Source organism: Nicotiana tabacum, chromosome 12, assembly GCF_000715075.1.
Source record: "Nicotiana tabacum cultivar K326 chromosome 12, ASM71507v2, whole genome shotgun sequence".
Classification (NCBI taxonomy): Eukaryota; Viridiplantae; Streptophyta; class Magnoliopsida; order Solanales; family Solanaceae; genus Nicotiana; species Nicotiana tabacum.
The window spans coordinates 12444035-12465747 of record NC_134091.1 but is presented as its reverse complement, the minus strand read 5'-3'; the positions used below and the strand labels follow the sequence as shown (position 1 = coordinate 12465747).

Sequence of the window (21713 nt, the reverse complement as noted above, 5' to 3'; positions counted from 1 at the left end):
TTCGACATCCTAAGGAAGCATAACATAAAACTTAATCCCGAGAAGTGCGCGTTCGGGGTCAGTTCCTATAAGTTTCTGGATTTCTGGTCTCACAATTGGAAATTGAGGTAAACCCCAAAAAAATCAAGGCCATAGAGGATATCCCTGATCAATTGTCGAACGTAAAGGAAGTCCAAAGGCTCATAGGAAGATTACCAGCTTTGAGCATGTATTCGCTTCTTCACACTTCTCAAAAAGAAGAAGAATTTTGAATGGACACCGGAGTGCCATCAGGCTCTGAGGGATCTGAATAAGTACTTATCTAGCCCTCCATTGCTCTCAAAACCAAAACAAGGTGAAATATTGCTAGTCTACCTCGCGGTTTCAGAAGTTGCGGCAAATGCGATTTTAGTCCGGGAGGATGAAGGTACGCAATTTTCTATTTATTACGTTAGCAAAATTTTAACTGGAGCAGAAACTCGCTACCCACATTTGAAAAAACTGGCCTTAGCTCTTGTAGTCACCGCTCGAAAGCTGAGGCCCTACTTTCAATGTAACCGATAGCTATGGTGACTACTTTTAATTTGCGGAACATCCTCCATAAACCCGAGCTTTCGAGCAGATTAGCCAAATGGGTCGTCGAAATAAGTGAGGTCGATATAGAATACAAACCAAGGACTGCAATTAAGTCGCAAGTCTTGGCTGACTTCGTGGCCGATTTCAGTCCGGGACTGCTGCCTTTGGCAACCAAGGAGTCAGTAATGGTGTCAAAATTGACATCGGGGATCTGGAGCTTATTTATGGACGGAGCTTCCAACGTAAAAAGGGTCTGGACTCGGAGTAGTCTTAATCACGTCTTCGGGGGAAACCCCAAGGCAAGCTATCAGAACGATCCATTTAACTAACAGTGAAGTAGAGTATGAAGCTTTGATTGCAGGGCTCGAATTGGCCCGGGGACTTGATTCCAAGGTTATCAAAATTAAATGTGACCTGTAGCTTGTGGTAAATCAGGTCTATGGGATCTTTGATACCAAAGAAGAATGTATGCAACAATACGTGGTAAAGGTCTAGGCTCTTTTGGCGCGATTCCGGGAGTGGTCAATCACTCACATCCCGAAGGAGGATAATGCAGAAGCGGATGTATTATCAAATTTAGGATCATCGACGTAAATAAAGGGATCGAAATCCAGGACGGTAGTACGACTGATGAGCTCATTCCTGGATACGGATGGTTACTATGAGGTAAATTCGACTAGTCTGGCATAGGACGAAGAAATGAAATAATCAACTATCTCGAGCACGGGAAGTTGCTCGAAGACCCCAAAGCATCACATGCGTTATGTGCCAAAGCTGCATGATATAACTTCAAGAGAGGCCAATTGTATAGAAAATTCTTCAAGGCCCACTAGCCCGATGCTTAGGAGTGTCAGAAGCTAATTATATCATGAGAGAAGTCCACGAAGGGATATATGGCAGGATATTATTGGCGTATATCCCTTCGTGAACTTCTCTCATGATATAATAATATCCTGACACTCCTAAGCATAGGTGTTGAAGTTGCTACGGGCAGGATATTATTGGCCTCGCATGGAATAAGACGCCAAAGACTTCGTACAAAAATGTGATAAGTGCCAACGCTACGCACCACTAGTACACCAACCGGCAGAATCCTTACATTCAGTTATGTCCCCATGGTCGTTCATGAAATTGGGGATGTACATCGTCAGACCGTTGCTACCGGCACTCGAAAAGGTAAGGTTTCTTTTAATTCTGACTGACTATTTTTCTAAATGGGTGGAGGCAGGTCCTTATCAGAAGATCGGAGAATGCTAAGTGGTCGATTTCTTGTGGGAAAACATAATTTGCAGATACGTAATACCAAAAGAAATAGCATGCGACAATGGGCCACAATTTATCGGTGCAAAAGTTACAAAGTTTCTCAAAGATTTGAAGATAAAGAGGATCACGTATTTCCCTTATCATCCGAGCGCAAACGGTCAATCGGAGTCAACAAACCAAGTGATAATTCAAAACCTCAAGAAAAGGTTGGAAGCGGCAAAAGGCAAATGGCCCGAAGAATTTCCCATAGTTCTATGGGCCTACAGAACAATAGCAAAATCGAGTACAAGGGAAACTCCTTTTTCCCTTGTGTACGGTGTTGAAGCCCTAATCCCGGTATAAGTAGGTGAACCTACTTTGAGATATTTTCGGGCAGATGAAGAATCAAAAAATGAGGCTATGTTAATCAACTTGGAATTGCTCGAGGAACGCATGGACTTGGCGCATGTAAGAATGGTAGCTCAAAAGCAGAGAATGGAGCGATATTATAATCGAAGATCCAGCTTCCGTTATTTCAAAGTAGGAGACTTGGTTCTGAGGAAAGTAACCCAAAACACCTGGGAGCTCACTGCGGGGAAGCTAGGTCCAACGTGGGAAGGTCCTTACCGGATTTCAGCTATCACTGGGAAAGGATCATACGAGTTGGAGAACCATAATAGAGACAAGTTTCATAGCAACTAGAACGTGGCACACCTCAAAAGATATTATTACTGATGAACATTATTCAAGCGGAAAGTACGTGTTGCACTCTTTTTCCCTTCGCTCAGTTTTTGTCCCAAATGGGTTTTTCTGGCAAGGTTTTTAACGAGGCAGCAACAGAAAACATACTACGAAGACAACAGCAATAAAACCTTTGATAGCAAGGAAAATAAGCAAGCTTACACTCGGGGACGGTTAGATAATCTTTGGTTCGATAGCAAATTCCCACTAGGAAGTTAAGCTTGCTACCGAACAAAGGCTACCCAACCGTTCACGAGCACAAACCACTAGAGGGTTGTTAGATATTCCTTTGCTCGATAGCATAAATTCCTGAGGGGAAGTAAAGTTGTGTTACCAAGTTGAGGATTATCTAGCAATTCATTAGTGGAATCTTCAAAGATACCAGACTTCCAGTGTTTCAATTCGCACTCTTCGCATTCGAACACTGGGGGGGAATGATATGAGGATACGACAACAATGACTGCCACGTCAATCGGGGAATAAAAATTCAGAAATTGAACGCATCATCGGGATCGGGGACTGCACAACCAGCCCCGTAGAAACAAGTTGTGCAAGATAGCCACAAGTAATGGCAATTTCTTTTTAGCATAGCAAGTGCTTATGTATTTACTAAAAATAGAACAAATAAAATGAAATCCTTTTGTTTTTATCTTGTTTCTTGTCTGAACGATGAATGAACTTTGTTATTTGAAAGTTAAACAAGTACTTCAAATGATAGTGCCGTAATGAACATGAGACATCCTCTTTAAGAGCACCGTAAACATAAAAGGGCCCTCCCTTATAAAAACCCTCACGTTAAAGGGTTGGTTCCGGAAGAATCTATGTCCGGAATAAAAAATGCCTTCGGGAAAAAAGACACTCGAATCCACATATGAAAAGGACGCAAAGTAAACTTGCGCAAATACTTATAGAAACCCTTACATAAAAGGGATAATGCTCGGAACCAAAGTGTTTCGAGGAAAACACATTCGAGACTACACATAGTAAAGAGCGAACAAGAAAACGTGCGCTGAACTATTGAGCAAATGCAAAGATTAAAGACTTGCATGGATATTCAAACGAAAGTAAGACTCAAATGATACTTGAGAAAAAATATGTATTTATTTACAAGAACATGCCAAAACGGTAAAAGTTCAAAATGGAAGAAGAAAAGAAAATCTAAACTGCAGGGCCTCTGGAACCAAGAGGAAGAGAAGTGTCCGCATTCCCGGGAGAAGTAGGTGGGTCCACCGATGGCTCAACGTTTTCCCTAGTCTGGTCTTCAGCATCGTCGCCTTCTGATCCCTCTTCAGTTTCCAAAAACTCTGAACCGGAACCAGAAGAACCAGGAGCATCAAACTGCACCGGGAGTCCACTTTTACCAGCTAACTCAAGCTCTCGAGCCTTAGCAATTTTGGCATCAAAGTCGATGATACTAGCTTTGGCCTCCTCCAAGTTTTTTATGCTCATGATGTACATGGCATAAGTTTTTTCAATAACGAGGGAAGCCGCTCGGTGCTTAAGTTCTTTTTTTAATCGGGTAACCTCGGCAGAAAGGCTTTCCCGGGCGAACCTAGCAGATTTGAGGCTGACGTCAAGGTCGCAGACAGTTGAACTAAAGAGCTTATTATGCTCGATAGTTTTTTTGTATTTCTATTCTAGTTGGGCATGTTTCGCCCCCACAGCAGCAAGCTCTTCGATTTTGGAGTTCAAGGCTGCTTCTATGTTAGTTACTTTTTTGGTAGTAGCAACCTCGCGCTCGGTTGCAGCAAGAACGACATCCTGGACTTCGGCCCATTTGGACTTAGCCTTATCAAATCTAACTCTCAGCGGTCAATTTCTTGGCTAAGGGTTACCACTTCTTGCTTGCTTTGCTGCAAGCGAGCCTCCAAAATAACGGCCTCAGTAGATTTGCTTTCCAGTTCCGAGAGGCGGAGAACAGTTTGGTCTCGTCCCCCCAAAAGCTGATTCCGTTCGGAAATAAGTTCTTCCTTTACACGAATCAAACTTTGAAGGCCCTCAAAAGCAAGAAAGTTGGCCTACAAAACAAGAAGAAGTAAAACATATAATACATTCATACAGAAGTAGAAGAATTAATGAAAGAAGAAAAGAACCTACCGTTGCGGCGTTGTGCATGGCATTATTCAACAAGAACTCTCCCGAGAGTGCCTGAATCTTTTTCCCAGTCTTTTTCTGAAGCCAAAGGCTTCAGATAATTAGCAAGCTCCACTGGTCGGGATAGCAAGTTGCATCCGGTAGTGACCGAAAGAGTAACATTCCTCCTCCTTTGTGGATCTTCAAAAGGGGCAGCATAATTTTACCCCAAATTCTCATGAACTGGGGACTGTGGAAGAGGAACACCTTCTTCATGGTCATATACGGCCGATGGAAGTGATGTAGCAACTGTTGGTGGAAGAGTGGATAAAGATGGAAGTGATGTAGCAGTTGCTGGTGTTGGTGAAGGTGGAGATGAAGTTGATGGAGTTGAAGAGTGAGAAGCAGCTGCATCAAATGCAGTGCTGGCTGTTGGATGCACGCCAACCAAAGACGAAAAGGACCTGGTACTCAGCCCCGCAACACAGGTTACAGTAATTGGGGCCCGAAAACGAGAGTTGGCATTTTCTACCAAATCAGATTCTCCCCAAAGTGCCAAGGCATCATCTTCAGTTGGTGTAACTATCTCAACAGGTCGAGCATCCTGTTGAGATGATGAGGATCGTCGCATTCTGTGTAGAGAATCTCTCTCATTACTAATTTTTTCTTCATCATCAATCATCACAATGTCTATAACCGGCCCGGAAGGAGAACCAGTCGTCATCACCACCTAAGATGACTCGGGGGAATCAGTCTTTGCCCCCTTATTCTTTTCCTCGGCCGCGGAGGAAAGTCTTCTCTTTGGTTGCTTATCCTCCGGCCGGGGACTCCGTAAGGAAGTTTTTGTGCCCGAAACAGGACCGGAGATACCTGTTCGAGTAAGTGCTTCTTGAAGCAGCCTCGCTGCATCAGCAAGATCAGCCAAAATATCCTCCTTGGGGATAGCAACAGAGCCTGCAAGCAGACCTAATTTCGTGAACAAGTCAGAAGGGTAAGTTCTCCATATAAAAAAAAGAAGCAAGGTAAATTAAAATTACCATGATTTTTGGCCTTTCACCCATATTTAAGGGCTAGTTCTTTCCACAAACGAGTTTCAGGCGTCGTGATATCCAAGATCTTTTGAACCCACCGGTCCAAACCTTCCACCACCTGTGGGATCCATCGAGTTGCTTAAACATACGAAGGGTGAATAGTTGATACGACCATAAAGGAATATCTAGTAAAAAGAAATACTAAACAAAGAGCTTACGAGTGCGGTTCCAAGCGGTTGGAAATGATGAAGCCGTTGTCGGAATGATGTCATTGGTGGCGACTGCAACGAACCGTTCCATCCACCCACGGTCATCGTCATCATCCATGCTGGACAGCAAAGCATGGTGGCCACGCTTGCAGAGGTTTATCATTCCCCCGCAGAAGATTTTGTGAGAATGAGATTCGTCATATGAGCTAAGGTTAGCTCTTCTTTAGTCTCATGGCACAAGTGTCGAAGACAGGCGACCATCCTCCACACTGAAGAACTTACGTGTGCCAAACACACTAGCGAAGGCAAAACTACGCAATCAAGCTCTCCGCTCAAAGAAAACACACCCAAAGTAAAGAGATGTGTAAAAGTATATAAAACCTTCATTGGGAAGGATCACTTGCTCCGATAGATCAAGAGCAATGATATCCAACTCTTGGCAGCGGTAGTCTTCTTTCACAACAGGGATACTGGAAGGACGAATGGAAGAAGGGTACCTGCTAACAGCCCATGTACGAGGGTTAGCAGTAGGGAATTTCTCTTCAAGGTCCTTTGTGATACTGAGTTTTCTTGGGATGATGGAACCTACCGTTGTAGGAGCAAAGTCCTAGGCTGTGTTCTTGTTCTTTGAAGAACCAGCACGCTTGGAGGAAGAAGCCATTGAAAAAGAAGAAGAAAAAAGTTCTGTGTTTGAAGAGAATTGGAGAAAGGATAGAAAACAAAGATGCAAATCGGAAGCTCGAGAAATTATGAAACGTAAAGGAAAAAAATGTTGTGTATAAGTAAAATTTTGGCGGCTAAATTCATGGCCATGATTACCTCGATAATCGGCAAAAGCCATGCTGAATCATGGGATGACGCGTGTTCGGGGAATTAAATACGGAGAGACGTTCTTTTAATCAACTGTGAGGAAGCTTCAGAGGGAGTTATAGTAATTTCCGTCAAAAATGTGTTTCTACCATCTTCCCGGTAACACAAAGTTATATCAGCAGAAAGGAGGGGGACTATCTGTATAGGGTGAAATTATCATATGATACGTGGTCGTCTAAAGGGAGGACACGTGGAACCCAAGACGAGGATGGCCGAAGACCGAACACAACCATTTCGCTTGTCACCGGAAAGGATAACGTTCATAAAGGTGTGTTAAATGCTCTGCGCCCGATAATATTTAATAGGGAATATTCTGCAGCATTAAGAGTGACGGTTCGTTACAGAGAATTTGGCATTTATGTTCACCGTTACGTCTTCATCAATGATCATTATAATTGATATTAAAGGAGGACACGATCCTAGGACCTCCTTCCCTAGACATAACTATAAATAGTGAGCTCAGTTATCATTGTAATTGACACGAATTTTCTAGCAAAACTTATGCTATGTTCTATACAAAGCATAATACAATCTCACTTCTCTTGCCTTTTGATCTCACCTTATTTCCGGAACTGTCATCTCTGCCATTTCGCCTGTATTTCAAGGCTAAGTATTTTACATTTCTTCAATTATTGTATTATTTCAGGATCAAATTAGTTCGCTTATCTGGAAACCACGTATAAGTTTAACTGTACCGTTTTACGGGTAAACAACTATTTGCGAGAAAATAGTTAATCCACTTAATTATCCTTTTTACTTGCAACACAATATACTATTCCTTTGTACGAAGAATGATACTTCTACTATTTAGAAAGTTAAATCGTATATTTATACAACAAACAATTTCAGTAATTTTAAAAATATTTATTATAAAATTGTGATTTACAGTACTTTGACTGAAAAGTTAAAGCCGCACAATGTATTTTCCAAGCTACAAGTCAAAAAAGAAGAAGTGTACGAGGTCGAATAAGTAGTGTCCTAATCACATTCTCCTAATTGAGTTATCCTTATCCTCGTACTAGCACTAGTACTAGTACTAGGAAAAAAAACAAGAAGAAAGAAACAAAAAAACACAACACGAAAAATAGGGATGTAAATGCAATATTTCAAAGTTGTGGGACAGAATTTTTGCAATAACACTAAAGTGGAGAGTAAGTGCGATTAATTTAAAACTTTTTAGTATTTTATTGGATTGCGTTTGCCTTACCCAGAAGTTGCCCAGATCTACAAACAAATAACACAACACCTCTCTTTATTTTTCCTTTTTCTGCATTAAAACATTACAACAATGGCTATCCAATAGATAGAGAAGACAATAACCCATTTAACAACTGTGTGCTCAAAAAATCCCGTTGAGAATCAATCAACCGGGTTCCAAAAAAATGGAGTCCGAACTCCAAAAGTTACCTCCTAAAACTACCCAAACAACACAACCCGAATCGGTGGACGAAAGTTCCCTTACCAAAGACGATCGCCCACTTCTCAAACCCGACCCGACTAACCCTCAACTCCAAGTTCAATCCCAGTCTTCTAGTTCTAACCCCAGCATCGAAGAATTAGAGAAGAAATACGCGCCATACGTGAGGCATGACGTGTACGGGGTAATGGGCCGGGGCGAGTTGCCCTGGACCGAGAAGGTGCTTTTGGGTATTGCGCTTGTGACGGTTGTACCTATGAGAGTTGTTGGGGCAATGACTGTATTGGTTGTGTATTACTTGATTTGTAAGGTTTGTACAGCGTTTTCAGCTCCGAATCGAGAGGAAGAGGAAGAGCAGGAGGATTATGCGCATATTGGTGGGTGGAGAAGGGCTGTGATGATGCAGAGTGGGATGTTCCTTTCGAGAGTAATGCTTTTCGTTTTTGGATTCTATTGGATTAGCGAAACTTATTGCCCCATTGATCTCGATGCCGACTCAAATAATGAGGTAATAAATTGTAGTTGTAATTATTGAATGTTGTTTGCTCTAAGAGTTTAAGTTATATATAATGTGTGTAAAAAAATGTTCTTGAAATAGTTTACCTTCTACAACTGGTAAAAGTGACATATAAAAATTCCTTCAGTTTTTAGGCACATTACTTAACTTGGGCATGCATCAGTTGAAATTACTTACTAAAGCTTTCTATTTATGGACAGACCTTAAAGTTGTCGTTTTTTTTTTGTTGCCCGAAAGCATGTTAGCACTTTTACTTTATGTCCTATGCTTTTCTAGGAGTTGTTTGGCCTTTCGGCGAGTTACACAATCAATAGAATTCAGTAGAAAACATAAGCTTCTAACACTTTTTGTTTTTGTTTATTATAGTATTTTTATTATTATTATTATTATTATTATTTTGTTTAATATTGGCATGAGATGAGTTTAAATAGAGTAACATGGTCAGTGATGATTCATATAGCCGACCCCAACTTGATTGGGACTGAGACATAGTTGCTGGTATTATTGTTGTGTTGAGGGGAGGGTGGGTTGCATAGTGTTGGCCCTGTTGGGAAAATGCAGTGGGAGAATTACTAGAAAACATCTATACTACCCATATGCAATTTGATGCAATCGAATATTAAAAAAAAAACAGTAACCAATACACGATTGGATTGCTCTGACCCTAACTTTTGGTCAGAGCAAAATAGTTGAACCGGTTAAAGGAAGAATTACTGGCAATTTTACATGATCAAGTGCGTTATGCTGGTTCATGAAGTAATGTTGCGTTGTAACCTATTGTACACACGAATCTATGGATTATTGGTGGGAAACTTGGTTCATTTGATCTGTAAATTTGTGAACGAACTTTCTTCTTATATTTTCGTTTAACTAAATATAAGAAAATATAAGAAGCTTGTTATTAACACTGGTTCATAATATAATGCAGTGTTGTAACTTAATTTTCTGCTCATCTATAGATACACATATATCTATATGATTAATATGGTTTATTTCTTCTCAAAAAAATATGGTTTATTTAATCTGTAGATTTGTGATAAAAATTTCTTCTATAATTGTCTTTTAACTAATATCCTTGGTTTTTAACTGCTTTGACGTGTGACATGGTAACTTTTTCTCTTTGCCAGCATGGATCAAAAGATCAGGCTGAAGAACTTGAAAGACCAGGGGCTATTGTGTCAAATCACATTTCGTACTTGGATATCTTGTATCACATGTCTTCCTCATTTCCTAGCTTTGTTGCTAAGGTCTGTGACTTCTTTTACCATATGGGTAAAATGTGATTGAGACATAACTAATTTTAGTTCGATGGACCCACTTCTTTACTCTTGACCTTGGACATACTTCTTTGCTTAATCTCCTGACCTTGCTCCTTTTTGTTTTTATTGCTGAAGAGATCAGTGGCTAAGCTTCCTCTGGTTGGTCTCATCAGGTTAGTTATAGCTTCTTTTGTGGTTGCCATTTATTCAGTTATCTGTTAATCTAGGGATTGATATAGTTATATTCTGAAAAAAAGAGAGAAAAGATCACTCGTCATGAAGTCAAAAGTCTTACGTCTAAATCTTTTATATTCACACTATTCAATGCACATAGATACATCTATTGACATGGAGTACTATTTACCATATTCATCTATATATAACTATATTTACGTTATACATAGTTATCTAACACTCCCTCAAACGATACATGAGTTGGATATATTGAACTCTTCACATTTGCTCACATGACAGATGCATATGCTTGGTTTGAAAGAGTTAATTGATTAGCATGAACTCCATATAATTGCTAGTGATTGTTGTTTTTTTTTTTTGTTTTGATTTTACAGCAAGTGCCTTGGCTGTGTCTATGTCCAGCGAGAATCGAAATCACCTGACTTTAAAGGTGTCTCAGGTAATAAAAATATTGCTCTAGATTTGGTACAACTATAAGGCTTGTTTAGTTTTTTGAGGTATAAGAGAAAGTAGTCTTGTCTAGAACTCTGCATCATTAATTTGACATTCGATTACCATTTTTGTTTATCATAATACCTGCAAATTATATGTGGTAATCTCTATATTATTTTATGCATGTTTCAATGCTGGAATGTATTGCATTATGTAAATGACAAAAAAGGTCCTTTATCACTCCTTATATAATATACTAGTTAAATTAATAATTTAAACTTTATGCTTAGTGAAAAGATGTTAGGTAAAATAGGATAGAGAGAGTCTCTTCGGGTCAAGTGACGGCTGAATTTCTTTTACAAAATGGTTTTGGAGTCATGGAAACATTTATGGCTTTATAGACTTGGCATGTACGGAAGCCTTTCAAGGTAAAATCTTCTGCACCATGACTCTCGCAGAGACGTAGTAGAACTGTTTTTCAAATGTTATTTAACTTTTAATGCTAGGCTCTACCCATAGGTGACTAAAATTAGTAAGGATCTTATATTTACAGTGTCTTGTCTATAAAAGCAAGTAAGCCGAAAAGGGCAAAAATATGGTGCTTTCTCTTATTTGTAGTGAAAAGCGCAGGAGGATAGTCTTTGTTCATATATTTTCCACCCCTTTCCATCTTTCCCCTTGTCTTTTACCCTCTCCTTCCTTGCATCTGGTATGCAGCTTTAATTTTTGCGACGTCCTTAGGATTAAACTTGTAAATTTGCAGGTGTCGTAAATGAAAGGATTCGTGAAGCTCACCAGAACAAATCTGCACCAATCATGCTGCTTTTTCCAGGTCAATGTTGCTTTTAGTGTGCCAACCCACTGAATTCTCTCACACATTTTACTGCACATTTCTTCTACCAATCTTGTTATCTGTTTAACACTGATTAGCTCATAGATGAGTGATAGTAGATATGGGTTCTTTTGCATAGTGAAAGAGAGATAGATGAGAGATATCACATCTTTGGCATTTAATTAATGTTATCAGTGTGCCTAAACTTTTATTTGCTTTTGGATAGCCTTTTCACCTTAAATAGTACTCCAAGATTCTTCTAGCGGTTTGCACTTCATTCTTCCCAGTGCTGGTACCAGACTTTGAGATGTCTTTAATTCATTTCCTTCTGGACATGGTCTACTAATTTCAATGATGTAAAGTTGTTCATTGAGCAGACAGACCAACTGCTCACACAAAATATGCATAGAATCTATTAGACTTATTTAAAGAGTTCAAACATTTGCTTAGTGATTATTTTTGGTCTTCCAATGTATCTAAACCTTGGGTATTACTTGGAATATTAAAAAACTTCTTTAATACCCTTAGAAGTCTCTACCTTGAAAAACACTTTTTAAGTGCTTGAGCTGATTTTAAGTTGGTCAAACCTAAAGAGCTTTTAAGTTGAAAAGTCATTAATTGGGGGTGCCCATCTTATAGCTTTTGGCTTCAAAGCACTTTTGGTGGAAACAACCTCTTGCTAAAATGCAGGGTAAGGTTGCGTACAATAGACCCTTGTGGTCCGGCCCTTCCCCGGATCCCGCGCATAGCGGGAGCTTAGTGCACCGGGCTGCCCATACACCAAAATAAACAAAAAAGTGTTTAAAATCTAGTTTGACCAGCTTTTAAGCTAACACAAACACCCTCTATTTCATTTCTTGGATATCCTTGCAAAGATTGACTTTTGATGGTTTACTACAGTTTTGATCTGTTTTCTTTATCCTTATAGAAGGCACAACCACAAATGGTGATTTTCTCCTTCCGTTCAAGTCTGGTGCATTTCTGTCAGGAGCTCCGGTGCAGCCTGTGATATTAAGATATCCATACCAGAGATTAAGTCCTGCGTGGGACTCGATATCTGGGGTAAGTATTTGGTGATCTAAAACTTGCTTTGTCATTTTAAGAAGACATGGTAGTACTTCCTCTTCAGTGGTTGATGCAGTTGCATAATACTGTGCTCTGTTACAGGCTATATTCATGCCCCCTCCTAACACCATGGTTGTCTTTTGTGTTCTTCTTAAAACATGTTATGTTGCTACTTTTGGACTTCACAAGTATCATTTTCTTTCATTTAGTCATGTACAAATTGTTTTTCTGCCTTTGTGCGATGAACCCTGAACTTTGAGTTCCCTGTTCTGACAGTTGGTGTAACAGAATACAGATATCATCTATAACATTTTAAGTCTTTGTGGGAAACATGGTTTCTTGACCACAAAATAGTTAAATGATAGATTTGAAGATGAACTTTGAGGCACCAAGTTAGTCATTACAACAAGGAAAATTCAGTATCCAATACTTGAATATTTGTTCTGATATATGAAGATATTGCTGATTGCAAAAAAGTTCACTAAATAAGACCCGTTCTCACTGATAGGATGAAAATGCAATTCTTCTTGCAGGTTCGGCATGTGATTCTCCTTCTCTGTCAATTTGTAAATTATGTGGAGGCAACCTGGTTACCTGTTTACTACCCCTCTCAGCAAGAAAAGGATGACCCTAGACTTTATGCTGAGAATGTCCGGAGGTTGATGGCTCATGAGGTATGGTTTGTATGCAATTTTTCCTTAATGACAGTGCAATCATCATATTTAAAGAGTAAGAACATAAAAGCTACCCTGGAGTCCTGTTAGGAATATGATTTGCTAGTTTTACGCCTTTTTCTCCCTACAATTAGGGGAGCACATCTTCATTGAACTTTGTTGTAAGAATGAAATTTCACTCGTTGCTTCTTGCTCATCAGATGTGGTTTTGTAGAAAATAGGTTGTGGATAAACATCTCCACAATCTGGAGATGTCAATCCATGTCCCATATTGAGCTTGTGTTGAATTTGTATCTTTTGTAGAAATGTCGTAGAGCAAATAGGAGTCCTCCACAATATGGAGAGTCACCCATTTTCTCTGTGCACTTATATTTGTGTTCCTTGAAAGTGGAGAGTTAGTATCAGGATCTCTACACTGTAAACAACGGATGTTTATCTCTAGAAAGTAGTAGTCTTTTCTCCATGTAATCTCCCAAGGCATGTTAAGTAAGCATGTGAAATTAATGCCGGGCAATTTCATTCCTCTGTGCACTTATGTACTGATGGATGATTGCATTCCTCTGTGCACTTATGTACTGATGGATGATCGCATTCCTCTGTTCTTGCAGGGTAATTTAATACTCTCAGATATTGGCTTGGCAGAGAAGCGAGTATATCATGCTGCTCTCAATGGTAATAATAGCATGCCTACTGTTTTCCATCAGAAAGACGATTGATCATTTCATCGCCTGGACACTGAAATGATATCTAGTCCAAGTGCGATACTAGTTGTGTTGTTTCTGAATATAATGACACAGTGGGGTTGTCCTCTCTACTATCTAAAATAAGAAAACTTGGGTGTTCTGTCATACTTCTGTATCTTCATGTATCAAAGAGTATCCTTTTTTGTTGATATCCTGAGTGGACATTTGTTGTTCAAGTATCCAGTTTGAGAGGTTCTATGTTTTGTATATCATGTGTTACATGACAGTTAGGCAATGTTTTACCGAGCATCTTGGACATTTGTTTATCTGAAGCATCTCTTTGGTGTTCGTGCAGGTTTGTTTTGTCAACAGTAATTCGGATTCGCCATCTGTATATTCATTCTGTGATTCTATTATTTGCAAAAGTTATATGAAGATAACTTTCCAGATGAAGCATTCTTTGTGTCTATATCAATGAAAATGGACCTATGGACATCATTGTTTGGCCACAGCCAGTGGTTACATGCTCAAATATCTCTGTTTCCTATTCATTTACCTTCCATTTTGACAGCCCCAAAAAAGTGATTCAGCTTAGCAGCTAGTGCTGCTGGCTGGGTTAAGTGTAATTCCCAAGATTAGTTTAGTCTCTTCCCTCGTCTTCGGGTATGTGAATAGACTTCCACTAATTTTCCTTGACGATTGCTCCTGAGGTAGACATAAAAATTGCCACATCACCGGCTTCTTGGCTATCAGGAGTTATAAAGGTTCTTGTTCGTTTTTGTGTTTGGCTAATTTATTCAAAGATCAGAAATCAAGTTTGTTGGAGGCATCATCGCTGCCTCAGATATCATTCCCCGCATCTGGAAGTGCTTATTTCTCTTTTCGCATCTCCTTTTCGTGTGCCTTACATGCTATTGAAGAATGTCATTGGAAGGAGAGGGGGATTAGGGGGAAGAGGACAGGAATGTTACCATTGATGTTATTGTGTTTTGTAAATTTCGCCAAGTTATTCTTAGCATCATGCGTTTGTTAATTTTTCTCCCTAGTTTTAGACTAATTTGATTTAAATTGTGTGCTGAAACTATGACAGCACTTCCGCGGTGGAGGGCAGAAGTAACAGACTCATTTCATATGGTAACTTAAGAAAAAGCACCAAACATGTTAATCTATATCAACCTATATATAATTTTATGTGCCAGTCCTTTTTATAACATTTTCTAGAGCCAAGGTGTAGCTTAATATGGCTTTTATAGTGTTGATTAGCAGAGTTTATTGACTAGTTAGATTTGGTTCACATTGCAATAAATGAAAACCAAAATAAGTGACTTCTATTAAAACGAACATATTCTGTATTTAATATCCATTTGTATATGCCGCAAGCTAAAGTGGTCCCTCTTTTGATATCCACATATTTACTTGCTTTTCCTGTATGGTTGCTAAGTTAAACATATTTTTCTTCTATTAATATTAATATGAGCAACGTTAAATGCTCGAACTTTTGTTTTCCTTTTCAGATTAATATTTATAAAAATAACGCAAAATTTTATATGAGCACCAGTCCTGATCTTTTGAACTCACATTACCTTCTATTTAATTCTTTACGAAGACAAAATTAAGATAACTTAACAGTAGAAATGGTAGTACAACTGCAACATTCTGCAGTAAAAACTAAAAGCCTAAACTGTAAAAGAGCACAAGTCATATGCAGTATAGCATCCCAGCATATCACCAGACTTAAATGGCAAATATTCTGCTCCAAGGGATTGGTGATTTCTCAACATGGTGCGTCTCTTAGTAGAACGACGTGAAAAGTGGAAACCTTGACCGAATGAATAGAGATCAATTGATAGGCTTTTTTCTCGAGGAAGAGAATTCAGGATGTACGTGTTTTTCCTGATATACTCGCGTGATCAATCGATGAACGAGACAGAAATTACTCTAAAGATAAGGGATCAAACAATACACTGCAATGCCACATACAAATAGTACACCTTCTTAAAGTAAGCTAATCTCAATCATTTCTTTGTTTTCTTAAAATACATGGTGTAGCTTCACATATTTTCTTCTTCAGGATATTCCAAGGGAAATGTGATCACAAAAGGTTCCATTATGTTTACCTTTGTTTTAGAGATCGATTCGTAGACTTTCTTAACTCCCAAGAAGGTAAGCAGCCTTTAAGGGGTGACTGTAGAAACATCGAAGATGTAGATAACTTCTGCTGTCTTGTTGAAATTGAAGAAAGACAACTGAAAGTACTTCTCAACCTTCTTTTCTCACTAACGTATTCTGGGCCATTAGGTTCGTCTTCGACAGCAGCAACTTTCAAAGCCTCAGGTAACATGCAGTTGAATGCAGAACCTATGCAGACCAACAAAAAAAGAGCATATCATACACAATAGTTACTAATCTTTGTTAAAATATGATAGCACTCAAAAAACAATGTTATTCTTTTTTCTTATAGCCGAAAAATCCTGAGGGGCAATGGAACACGGTTCCAAACTTGGTGGATAATAGGCTCCCCCCTATACCCTTTCTCCATTTAAATAATAGGCTTTGTTCTGCCTTAGGGATCGAAACAATGTTATATTTTCAGACAGACATGAAAAGGAGCATACTTCCTACATCAGGAGATATCCGTGACGGCTAAATGCTAATATAAGGTTATACAACAACAACAACAACCCAGTAAAATCTCACAAGTGGGGTCTGAGGAGGTAGTGTGTACGCAAACCTTACCCCTACCCCGGAAGAGTAGAGAGGCTGTTTCCGAAAGATCCTCGGCTCAAGAAGACGAAAAGAGACAATAGATCAGTAACAACAACAAACAAAAGCCCAGAAAAACTAATATAAGGTTATTATGACACGTTAAAAAAAATGAAAAAGAGGTGGAATGGCAAAGGGATACCTAATTTTGCAAGTCGATTCACCCATTTCGGAATCTTTTTCCCTGTCAGCTTGTAGCATATATCCTTGCAAAAATGGTTGCAGTTCTTCACAATCAAGTGATACGAGTCACCGTTATAGGCAGCAGCTTGATGTTCAATAAACTCTCTAACTTGAGGGGGATCCAACTTTGTGGTCCCAATAAATATCGACTTCCTAAACTTAAATCCTGGACATTGCCGCGGTTCAACTTCAAAGACACCGCTGGTCGGGTAGTCATGAGCTCCAAATGCGTATTCTACACCATGAACTGTGAAGTACAGGTTACATTAGGTTAAATTCAAAAATATGAGATAGAAAACAGAGACTGCTTTTGGCAGCGGATCAACTACCAGGTTCATTGGTATGTCTAGAGACAATACACTTATTTATCCACGTTTGAATTCAAAAAAAAGTTCTCCATTTAATAGCAAAAGTGTCTATATATCAATATGACATCCCACCATAAGGGCAATCCGGTGCACCTTCCCGCTATGCGGGGGTCTGGGGAAGGGCCGGACACAAGGGTCTATTGTACGCAGCCTTACCCTGCATTTCTGCAGGAGGCTGGTTCCACGGCTCGAATCCGTGACCTCCTGATCACATGACAGCAACTTTACCAGTTATGTCAAGGCTCCCCTTCAATATGACATCCCACCATGAACACACAAACACGAAGTAACTATAAAGCGTAGCTCTCACTTGTTCATTTCACAAAACTGGAGTGCACATTCGTATGAGGTTGCCTAGATTAAGAGTGGAAGAGCAGTTGTTAAGTAACTTTTAATAGCCAAAAAATAGTTTCTGATGCATCTAAGTTTTGCATTAGAAACGTCTCCGAGCAGTAGTATAAAATCATTTCAAAGTTCATCTCAAGCGTCATAAGCTAGTGGAATTTTAAGAGAACCTTGAGGTTTCATTAAACCGACTCAATGAACTTGCAGAAAATGCAGTTTTCTACGAGAAACAGATTGCAGGTACCAACAAAAACTATATATGAAAATAGGTAATTAATCTATTGGCTGGGAATACTATAGAACCAGCATTCTCTTCTTCAGAAAACATCCCAAGATGAACTGAGAAGTGCCAAGTTCTATAACACGTCAAAAGTAAAAGTCTATGAACAAACTGTGATGCATAGTATATATATATATATATATGTACCAATCAAATTGAAATTCGAATTGAATTAGCAGCTTCTCAGTTCTAGCGAGACCACCATTACTAAATTAAGACACAAAATGAATATACCCTAGAGGCAAGTGACATATCCTGAATTTAATCATCACAAATTCTTTAATCTCGTAATAGCTAAATGACATGCGAGACAGACAAGCATATGATAATAAGTAAACATAATCTTGGAGATGCAATCCCTCGTTAAACAACAACAACAACAACCCAGTATAATCCCACTAGTGGGGTTTGGGGAGGGTAGTGTGTACGCAAACCTTACCCCTACCCTGGGGTAAAGAGGCTGTTTCCAAACGACCCTCGGCATCCTTCCCTCCAAGAACTCCCCACCTTGCTCTTGGGGTGACTCGAACTCACAACCTCTTGGTTGGAAGTGGAGGGTGCTTACCATCAGAGCAACCCACCTTGTCAACAACGTGTAATAACAAAGATCAAGAAATAAGATGAGACCAAAACCTTGATGTTCCAATTAAGAGTATCTTTTTTACCAGAATGGAAAAGGATAAGAAGGATTTCCATGAGAAAAAATCTGAACCATCCAACTCATAATGCCTCTTACCTTCCACACCAGAATGGAAGATACCAAAGCCAGCCCAATAGACATAGTTATTCATAGGTGTCAAGTCATACACGTTGAGACAAACTGGTGTCTCACCAGGACCAAAACGATCCGACTTCACTCTGGGGAGCAAACAAAAATTTGCTGATGATTTGGTCTTCAAACGGAGGGGCACTACTGATTTCCATCCTTTCTTTGATTTTAATGTCATTTTCCTTTTACTATGCCAAAAAAATCATTCAAAACCCACTGCCGTCTTGAATATCTGCATGAATAGAAAAGCACAAGGCTTCATATTAAAGTTTAAGAAGTCAGTCTATAGAACAACTAAGAAAAGAAACAATGCAAAGACAAACTTAATAATATACCAATGAAAGAATGATAGGTCAAGAACTGAAAGACGCAAAGATCACAAATCATAGCTGTTTGATTTCGTAAAATATAATTCCAAAGATTTAAGTGAAACTTGCACCAATGTTTCCATGTATCAACCAATGACATCAGTTACATATGAGAACTACAGAACAAAAGGGTAAAGCACTAGAGCATGCTTTCCATCTAAAAGAACATATCATGCTGCTTAATATTTGAAGCACTTATACAATAATTACAATTTGGACCCGCTAACGACAACGAGACGTATCTAGTTTTGTCACCTCCAAAACTCGAACAGACATACAGAACTTTGGATTATACACAAGTTTGTCTCAAATTTCTAAGTTAGAACTAGTAACCACATGATTGCTAAGCGCTGTCATGTTTGCTAGCGCTGCCAGTCCAAAAACAAGACCAACCCATTGCACTTGAGGTAGCACATTACAACCCTTGGTCCATGCACTTTTTAATTTCTTAAAACAGAGATATCGACAATTGCAGGCTCTTTTGTGTATTACAGTAGAGAAATTATTTAGCTAACAGCCTGCTTTTACTAGTCATGTTAGCTGATCTATGATACAGCTTGCGGCAAGGCCTTTCTACGATTTCTCAATGAAACCTTGAATTGTTCAATTAACAAATGAGTATTTAAACCAAACACAGGTAAGTGAACTTTGAACAGTTGTGAGGAACTCTCCATAAAATGATTATTGAGAAGGAATCTTCAGTTGAGAGAAAGATGAGAGAGGGAACTAAAAGAATAAAAATATATACCCATCTCTTTCATTTCCAAGAAAGTCCACTTTGTGGCATTAGTGGGAAACAACTAATCTAGTATATAATCCTCTTTACTCGGCATTTAATTCCCAGGAATGAGTACAATATCAATTAATTAGCTCATTTGGTAGATATTTGCTAAGACACTACAGATATAAGTAATCTAATTGTCCGGTAATACAAACATAACCAGACAAAGACTATTCATTAGCCATTAACCATAACTAGCCTTCCCCAAACAAAAACAAAAAGACACGTCAATTATTACCTTTAACTATATAATGGAAATTTTTACCTAAGTTGAAAAGCAGTAAATGGAGTTGACACTTCTTTATCTTTGATGACTTGGCTACTGGTTTCAACTGTAAACGTGGAGAAGTTCCTAATTCTCATTCTGATGACTTCACAAGTCGAAAAAGGGAAAGGAAGATAAAATGACTGTTTGAAAAGGAACTTACAAAGGCCAAATCAAAAGCTATGAAGTAAGCAGATCCCATAAAATTATAAATATCCCCAAAATAACATAAATCTAAAAAAATAAAAATTATGTCCTTTTTGGACAGGCAATCACCACATAACAAAGAAATAAACAGTTCACTGTTCCTTGGAAAAAAAGAGAGCTATTTCTGCTACTCTTATGATTAGTATTTGGATTCAGGCATTAACAGTTAACTTCATTCCTCCAAATATTTCATACAAACCCCAGTTCTGAAATTCTACTTTCCAAAGAAAAGGACATCAAAATTCAGGTAATTACACCCCCGGGTTGGGAAACAAGTTATCCGAGGATTTATCCCGGGATTAGTTATCCCGAGATTGTTATTCCACACTCCCAAAGGGTAAAAAATAACATTACAATTCGCTGATTAGTTATACCGCAATTTTATCACACATCATCTCAAATTTAATCACCGGATTAATTATCCCTTGTACCTTGTACAAAACGAGCCCTAAGGGTAGGAAAATTACACTTGGACTAAAAAAAGGAGAAATTATGAGAGAATCACAGCTTCAAACTTGTAAGAATTACCAGTAATATATCAGATCTTACAACAAGATTGAAACTTTTGAAGTGAACAAAAAGTTTCAACCAATTCTTGAACAAGACAAAACATCAAAGTGGCCAACAGAAAAAATGAAAATGTGGACAGAACTCAACCACAAATGTTCAATAAAAATCCAAACTTTGCAGAAAAATAAAATTCTAAAAGCCAAATTATTTAAACAAATATAATAAGAAGACTTACAGTTTGCCATTAGAAGAGATACAAAAGACTCCAGCTTTGAGCTTTTTTTGAGCATGTAAACTATAGTAATGCAAATAGTGAATAAAAACAGGCCATTCTTGAAATTGTGCTAGTTCTGTAATCTCCAAGAATAATTAATCACACATTCATTTTTTCTGACAATACCAGAAAATATTACACTGCAAAAAGCTCTGAAATCACGGGAACAATTTTGTTTGAACACAACTAAAGTAAATTATGCTTATAATAAGCAAAAAGAGCTGAAGATAGGAAAAAAGCAGAAAACAGAAGAGGAATTTTGAAGGGACAACAGATTTTGAGAAGCTAAGCAGAAACTGACACAAGAGAGAAAACACACAGACACACACTCTTTTTCTCTCTTTTTTTCAGTTTCTCTCACTTCTTTATTTTCTTTCAATTTTTATTGTGGTCTTTAAAAGCTGGTTCCGAGAATAAAGTCTTTGTTTCTATTTTTATTCCTTTTTTTGTGTGTTTTACAGCTCTTGGAATAAAGTGTAACCAGACGAGGAAAGTAAGAGTAGAGTAAATGACAAGCTAAATTGAGCCATAATTTCATGAGAAGACATGGAGAAAAATTTGCAAATTAATTAAAAGAGAGGGTTGGCTCTAATATGGTACTTGTTTTATGGAATGTATTACTAGTAATGTTATTTCATCGACATGAAAAAAGGGAAGAAGATTTATGTAAGACTATGATTTATCCTCCATATAAAAGAAAGAAACAGGTATATTGTGATTAGTACATAAACCCAATTGGTTCGATTTTTATCAAAATTAAACCAAATCAACTATATCAATTGATTCAGTTTTGTCAGATTTTCAG

At 38.4% G+C, this 21713-nt stretch overlaps 2 protein-coding genes across 4 annotated transcripts; one reads left to right on the top strand and one right to left on the bottom strand.

Moving 5' to 3' along the window:
• The first annotated feature begins 7870 nt into the window (after window positions 1-7870).
• LOC107807019 (lysophospholipid acyltransferase LPEAT1) lies at window positions 7871-14825 on the top strand. Of its 2 annotated transcripts, XM_016631297.2 has the most exons (9): window positions 7871-8646; window positions 9783-9902; window positions 10050-10087; window positions 10484-10548; window positions 11305-11373; window positions 12302-12435; window positions 12972-13112; window positions 13721-13784; window positions 14151-14825. In XM_016631297.2, the coding sequence occupies exons 1-9, from the start codon at window positions 8104-8106 to the stop codon at window positions 14168-14170; spliced, it is 1194 nt and encodes a 397-aa protein (XP_016486783.1). In that variant the 5' UTR covers window positions 7871-8103; the 3' UTR covers window positions 14171-14825. The 2 variants fall into 2 exon arrangements, with proteins under 2 accessions (XP_016486783.1, XP_016486782.1); XM_016631296.2 differs by lacking the exon at window positions 14151-14825 and having other exon boundaries at window positions 13721-14149.
• Window positions 14826-15709: 884 nt separating this feature from the next.
• On the bottom strand, window positions 15710-21311 carry LOC107807020 (deSI-like protein At4g17486). 2 transcript variants are annotated; one of them, XM_016631298.2, is made up of 4 exons: window positions 20870-21311; window positions 18471-18735; window positions 16701-16988; window positions 15710-16153 (listed from the first exon to the last, which is right to left on the bottom strand). In XM_016631298.2, exons 2-4 carry the CDS (start codon window positions 18679-18681, stop codon window positions 15909-15911), a joined length of 744 nt encoding a protein of 247 aa, XP_016486784.1. In that variant the 5' UTR covers window positions 18682-18735; window positions 20870-21311; the 3' UTR covers window positions 15710-15908. The 2 variants fall into 2 exon arrangements, with proteins under 2 accessions (XP_016486784.1, XP_016486785.1); XM_016631299.2 differs by having other exon boundaries at window positions 18471-18759; window positions 20870-21249.
• Between the last annotated feature and the right edge of the window lie 402 nt (window positions 21312-21713).

Bases quoted from the DNA above. Each gene is read 5' to 3' on its own strand.
- LOC107807019 (XM_016631296.2), top strand. From the start codon at position 8,104: ATGGAGTCCGAACTCCAAAAGTTACCTCCTAAAACTACCCAAACAACA. The intron at 10,549-11,304 runs GTAATAAAAATA...GTAAATTTGCAG, and splicing joins TGACTTTAAAGGTGTCTCAG to GTGTCGTAAATGAAAGGATT. The intron at 13,113-13,720 runs GTATGGTTTGTA...CTGTTCTTGCAG, and splicing joins GGAGGTTGATGGCTCATGAG to GGTAATTTAATACTCTCAGA.
- LOC107807020 (XM_016631298.2), bottom strand. From the start codon at position 18,681: ATGACATTAAAATCAAAGAAAGGATGGAAATCAGTAGTGCCCCTCCGT. The intron at 16,989-18,470 runs GTAAGAGGCATT...TGTACTTCACAG, and splicing joins CTTCCATTCTGGTGTGGAAG to TTCATGGTGTAGAATACGCA. The intron at 16,154-16,700 runs GTATCCCTTTGC...TGGTCTGCATAG, and splicing joins GAATCGACTTGCAAAATTAG to GTTCTGCATTCAACTGCATG.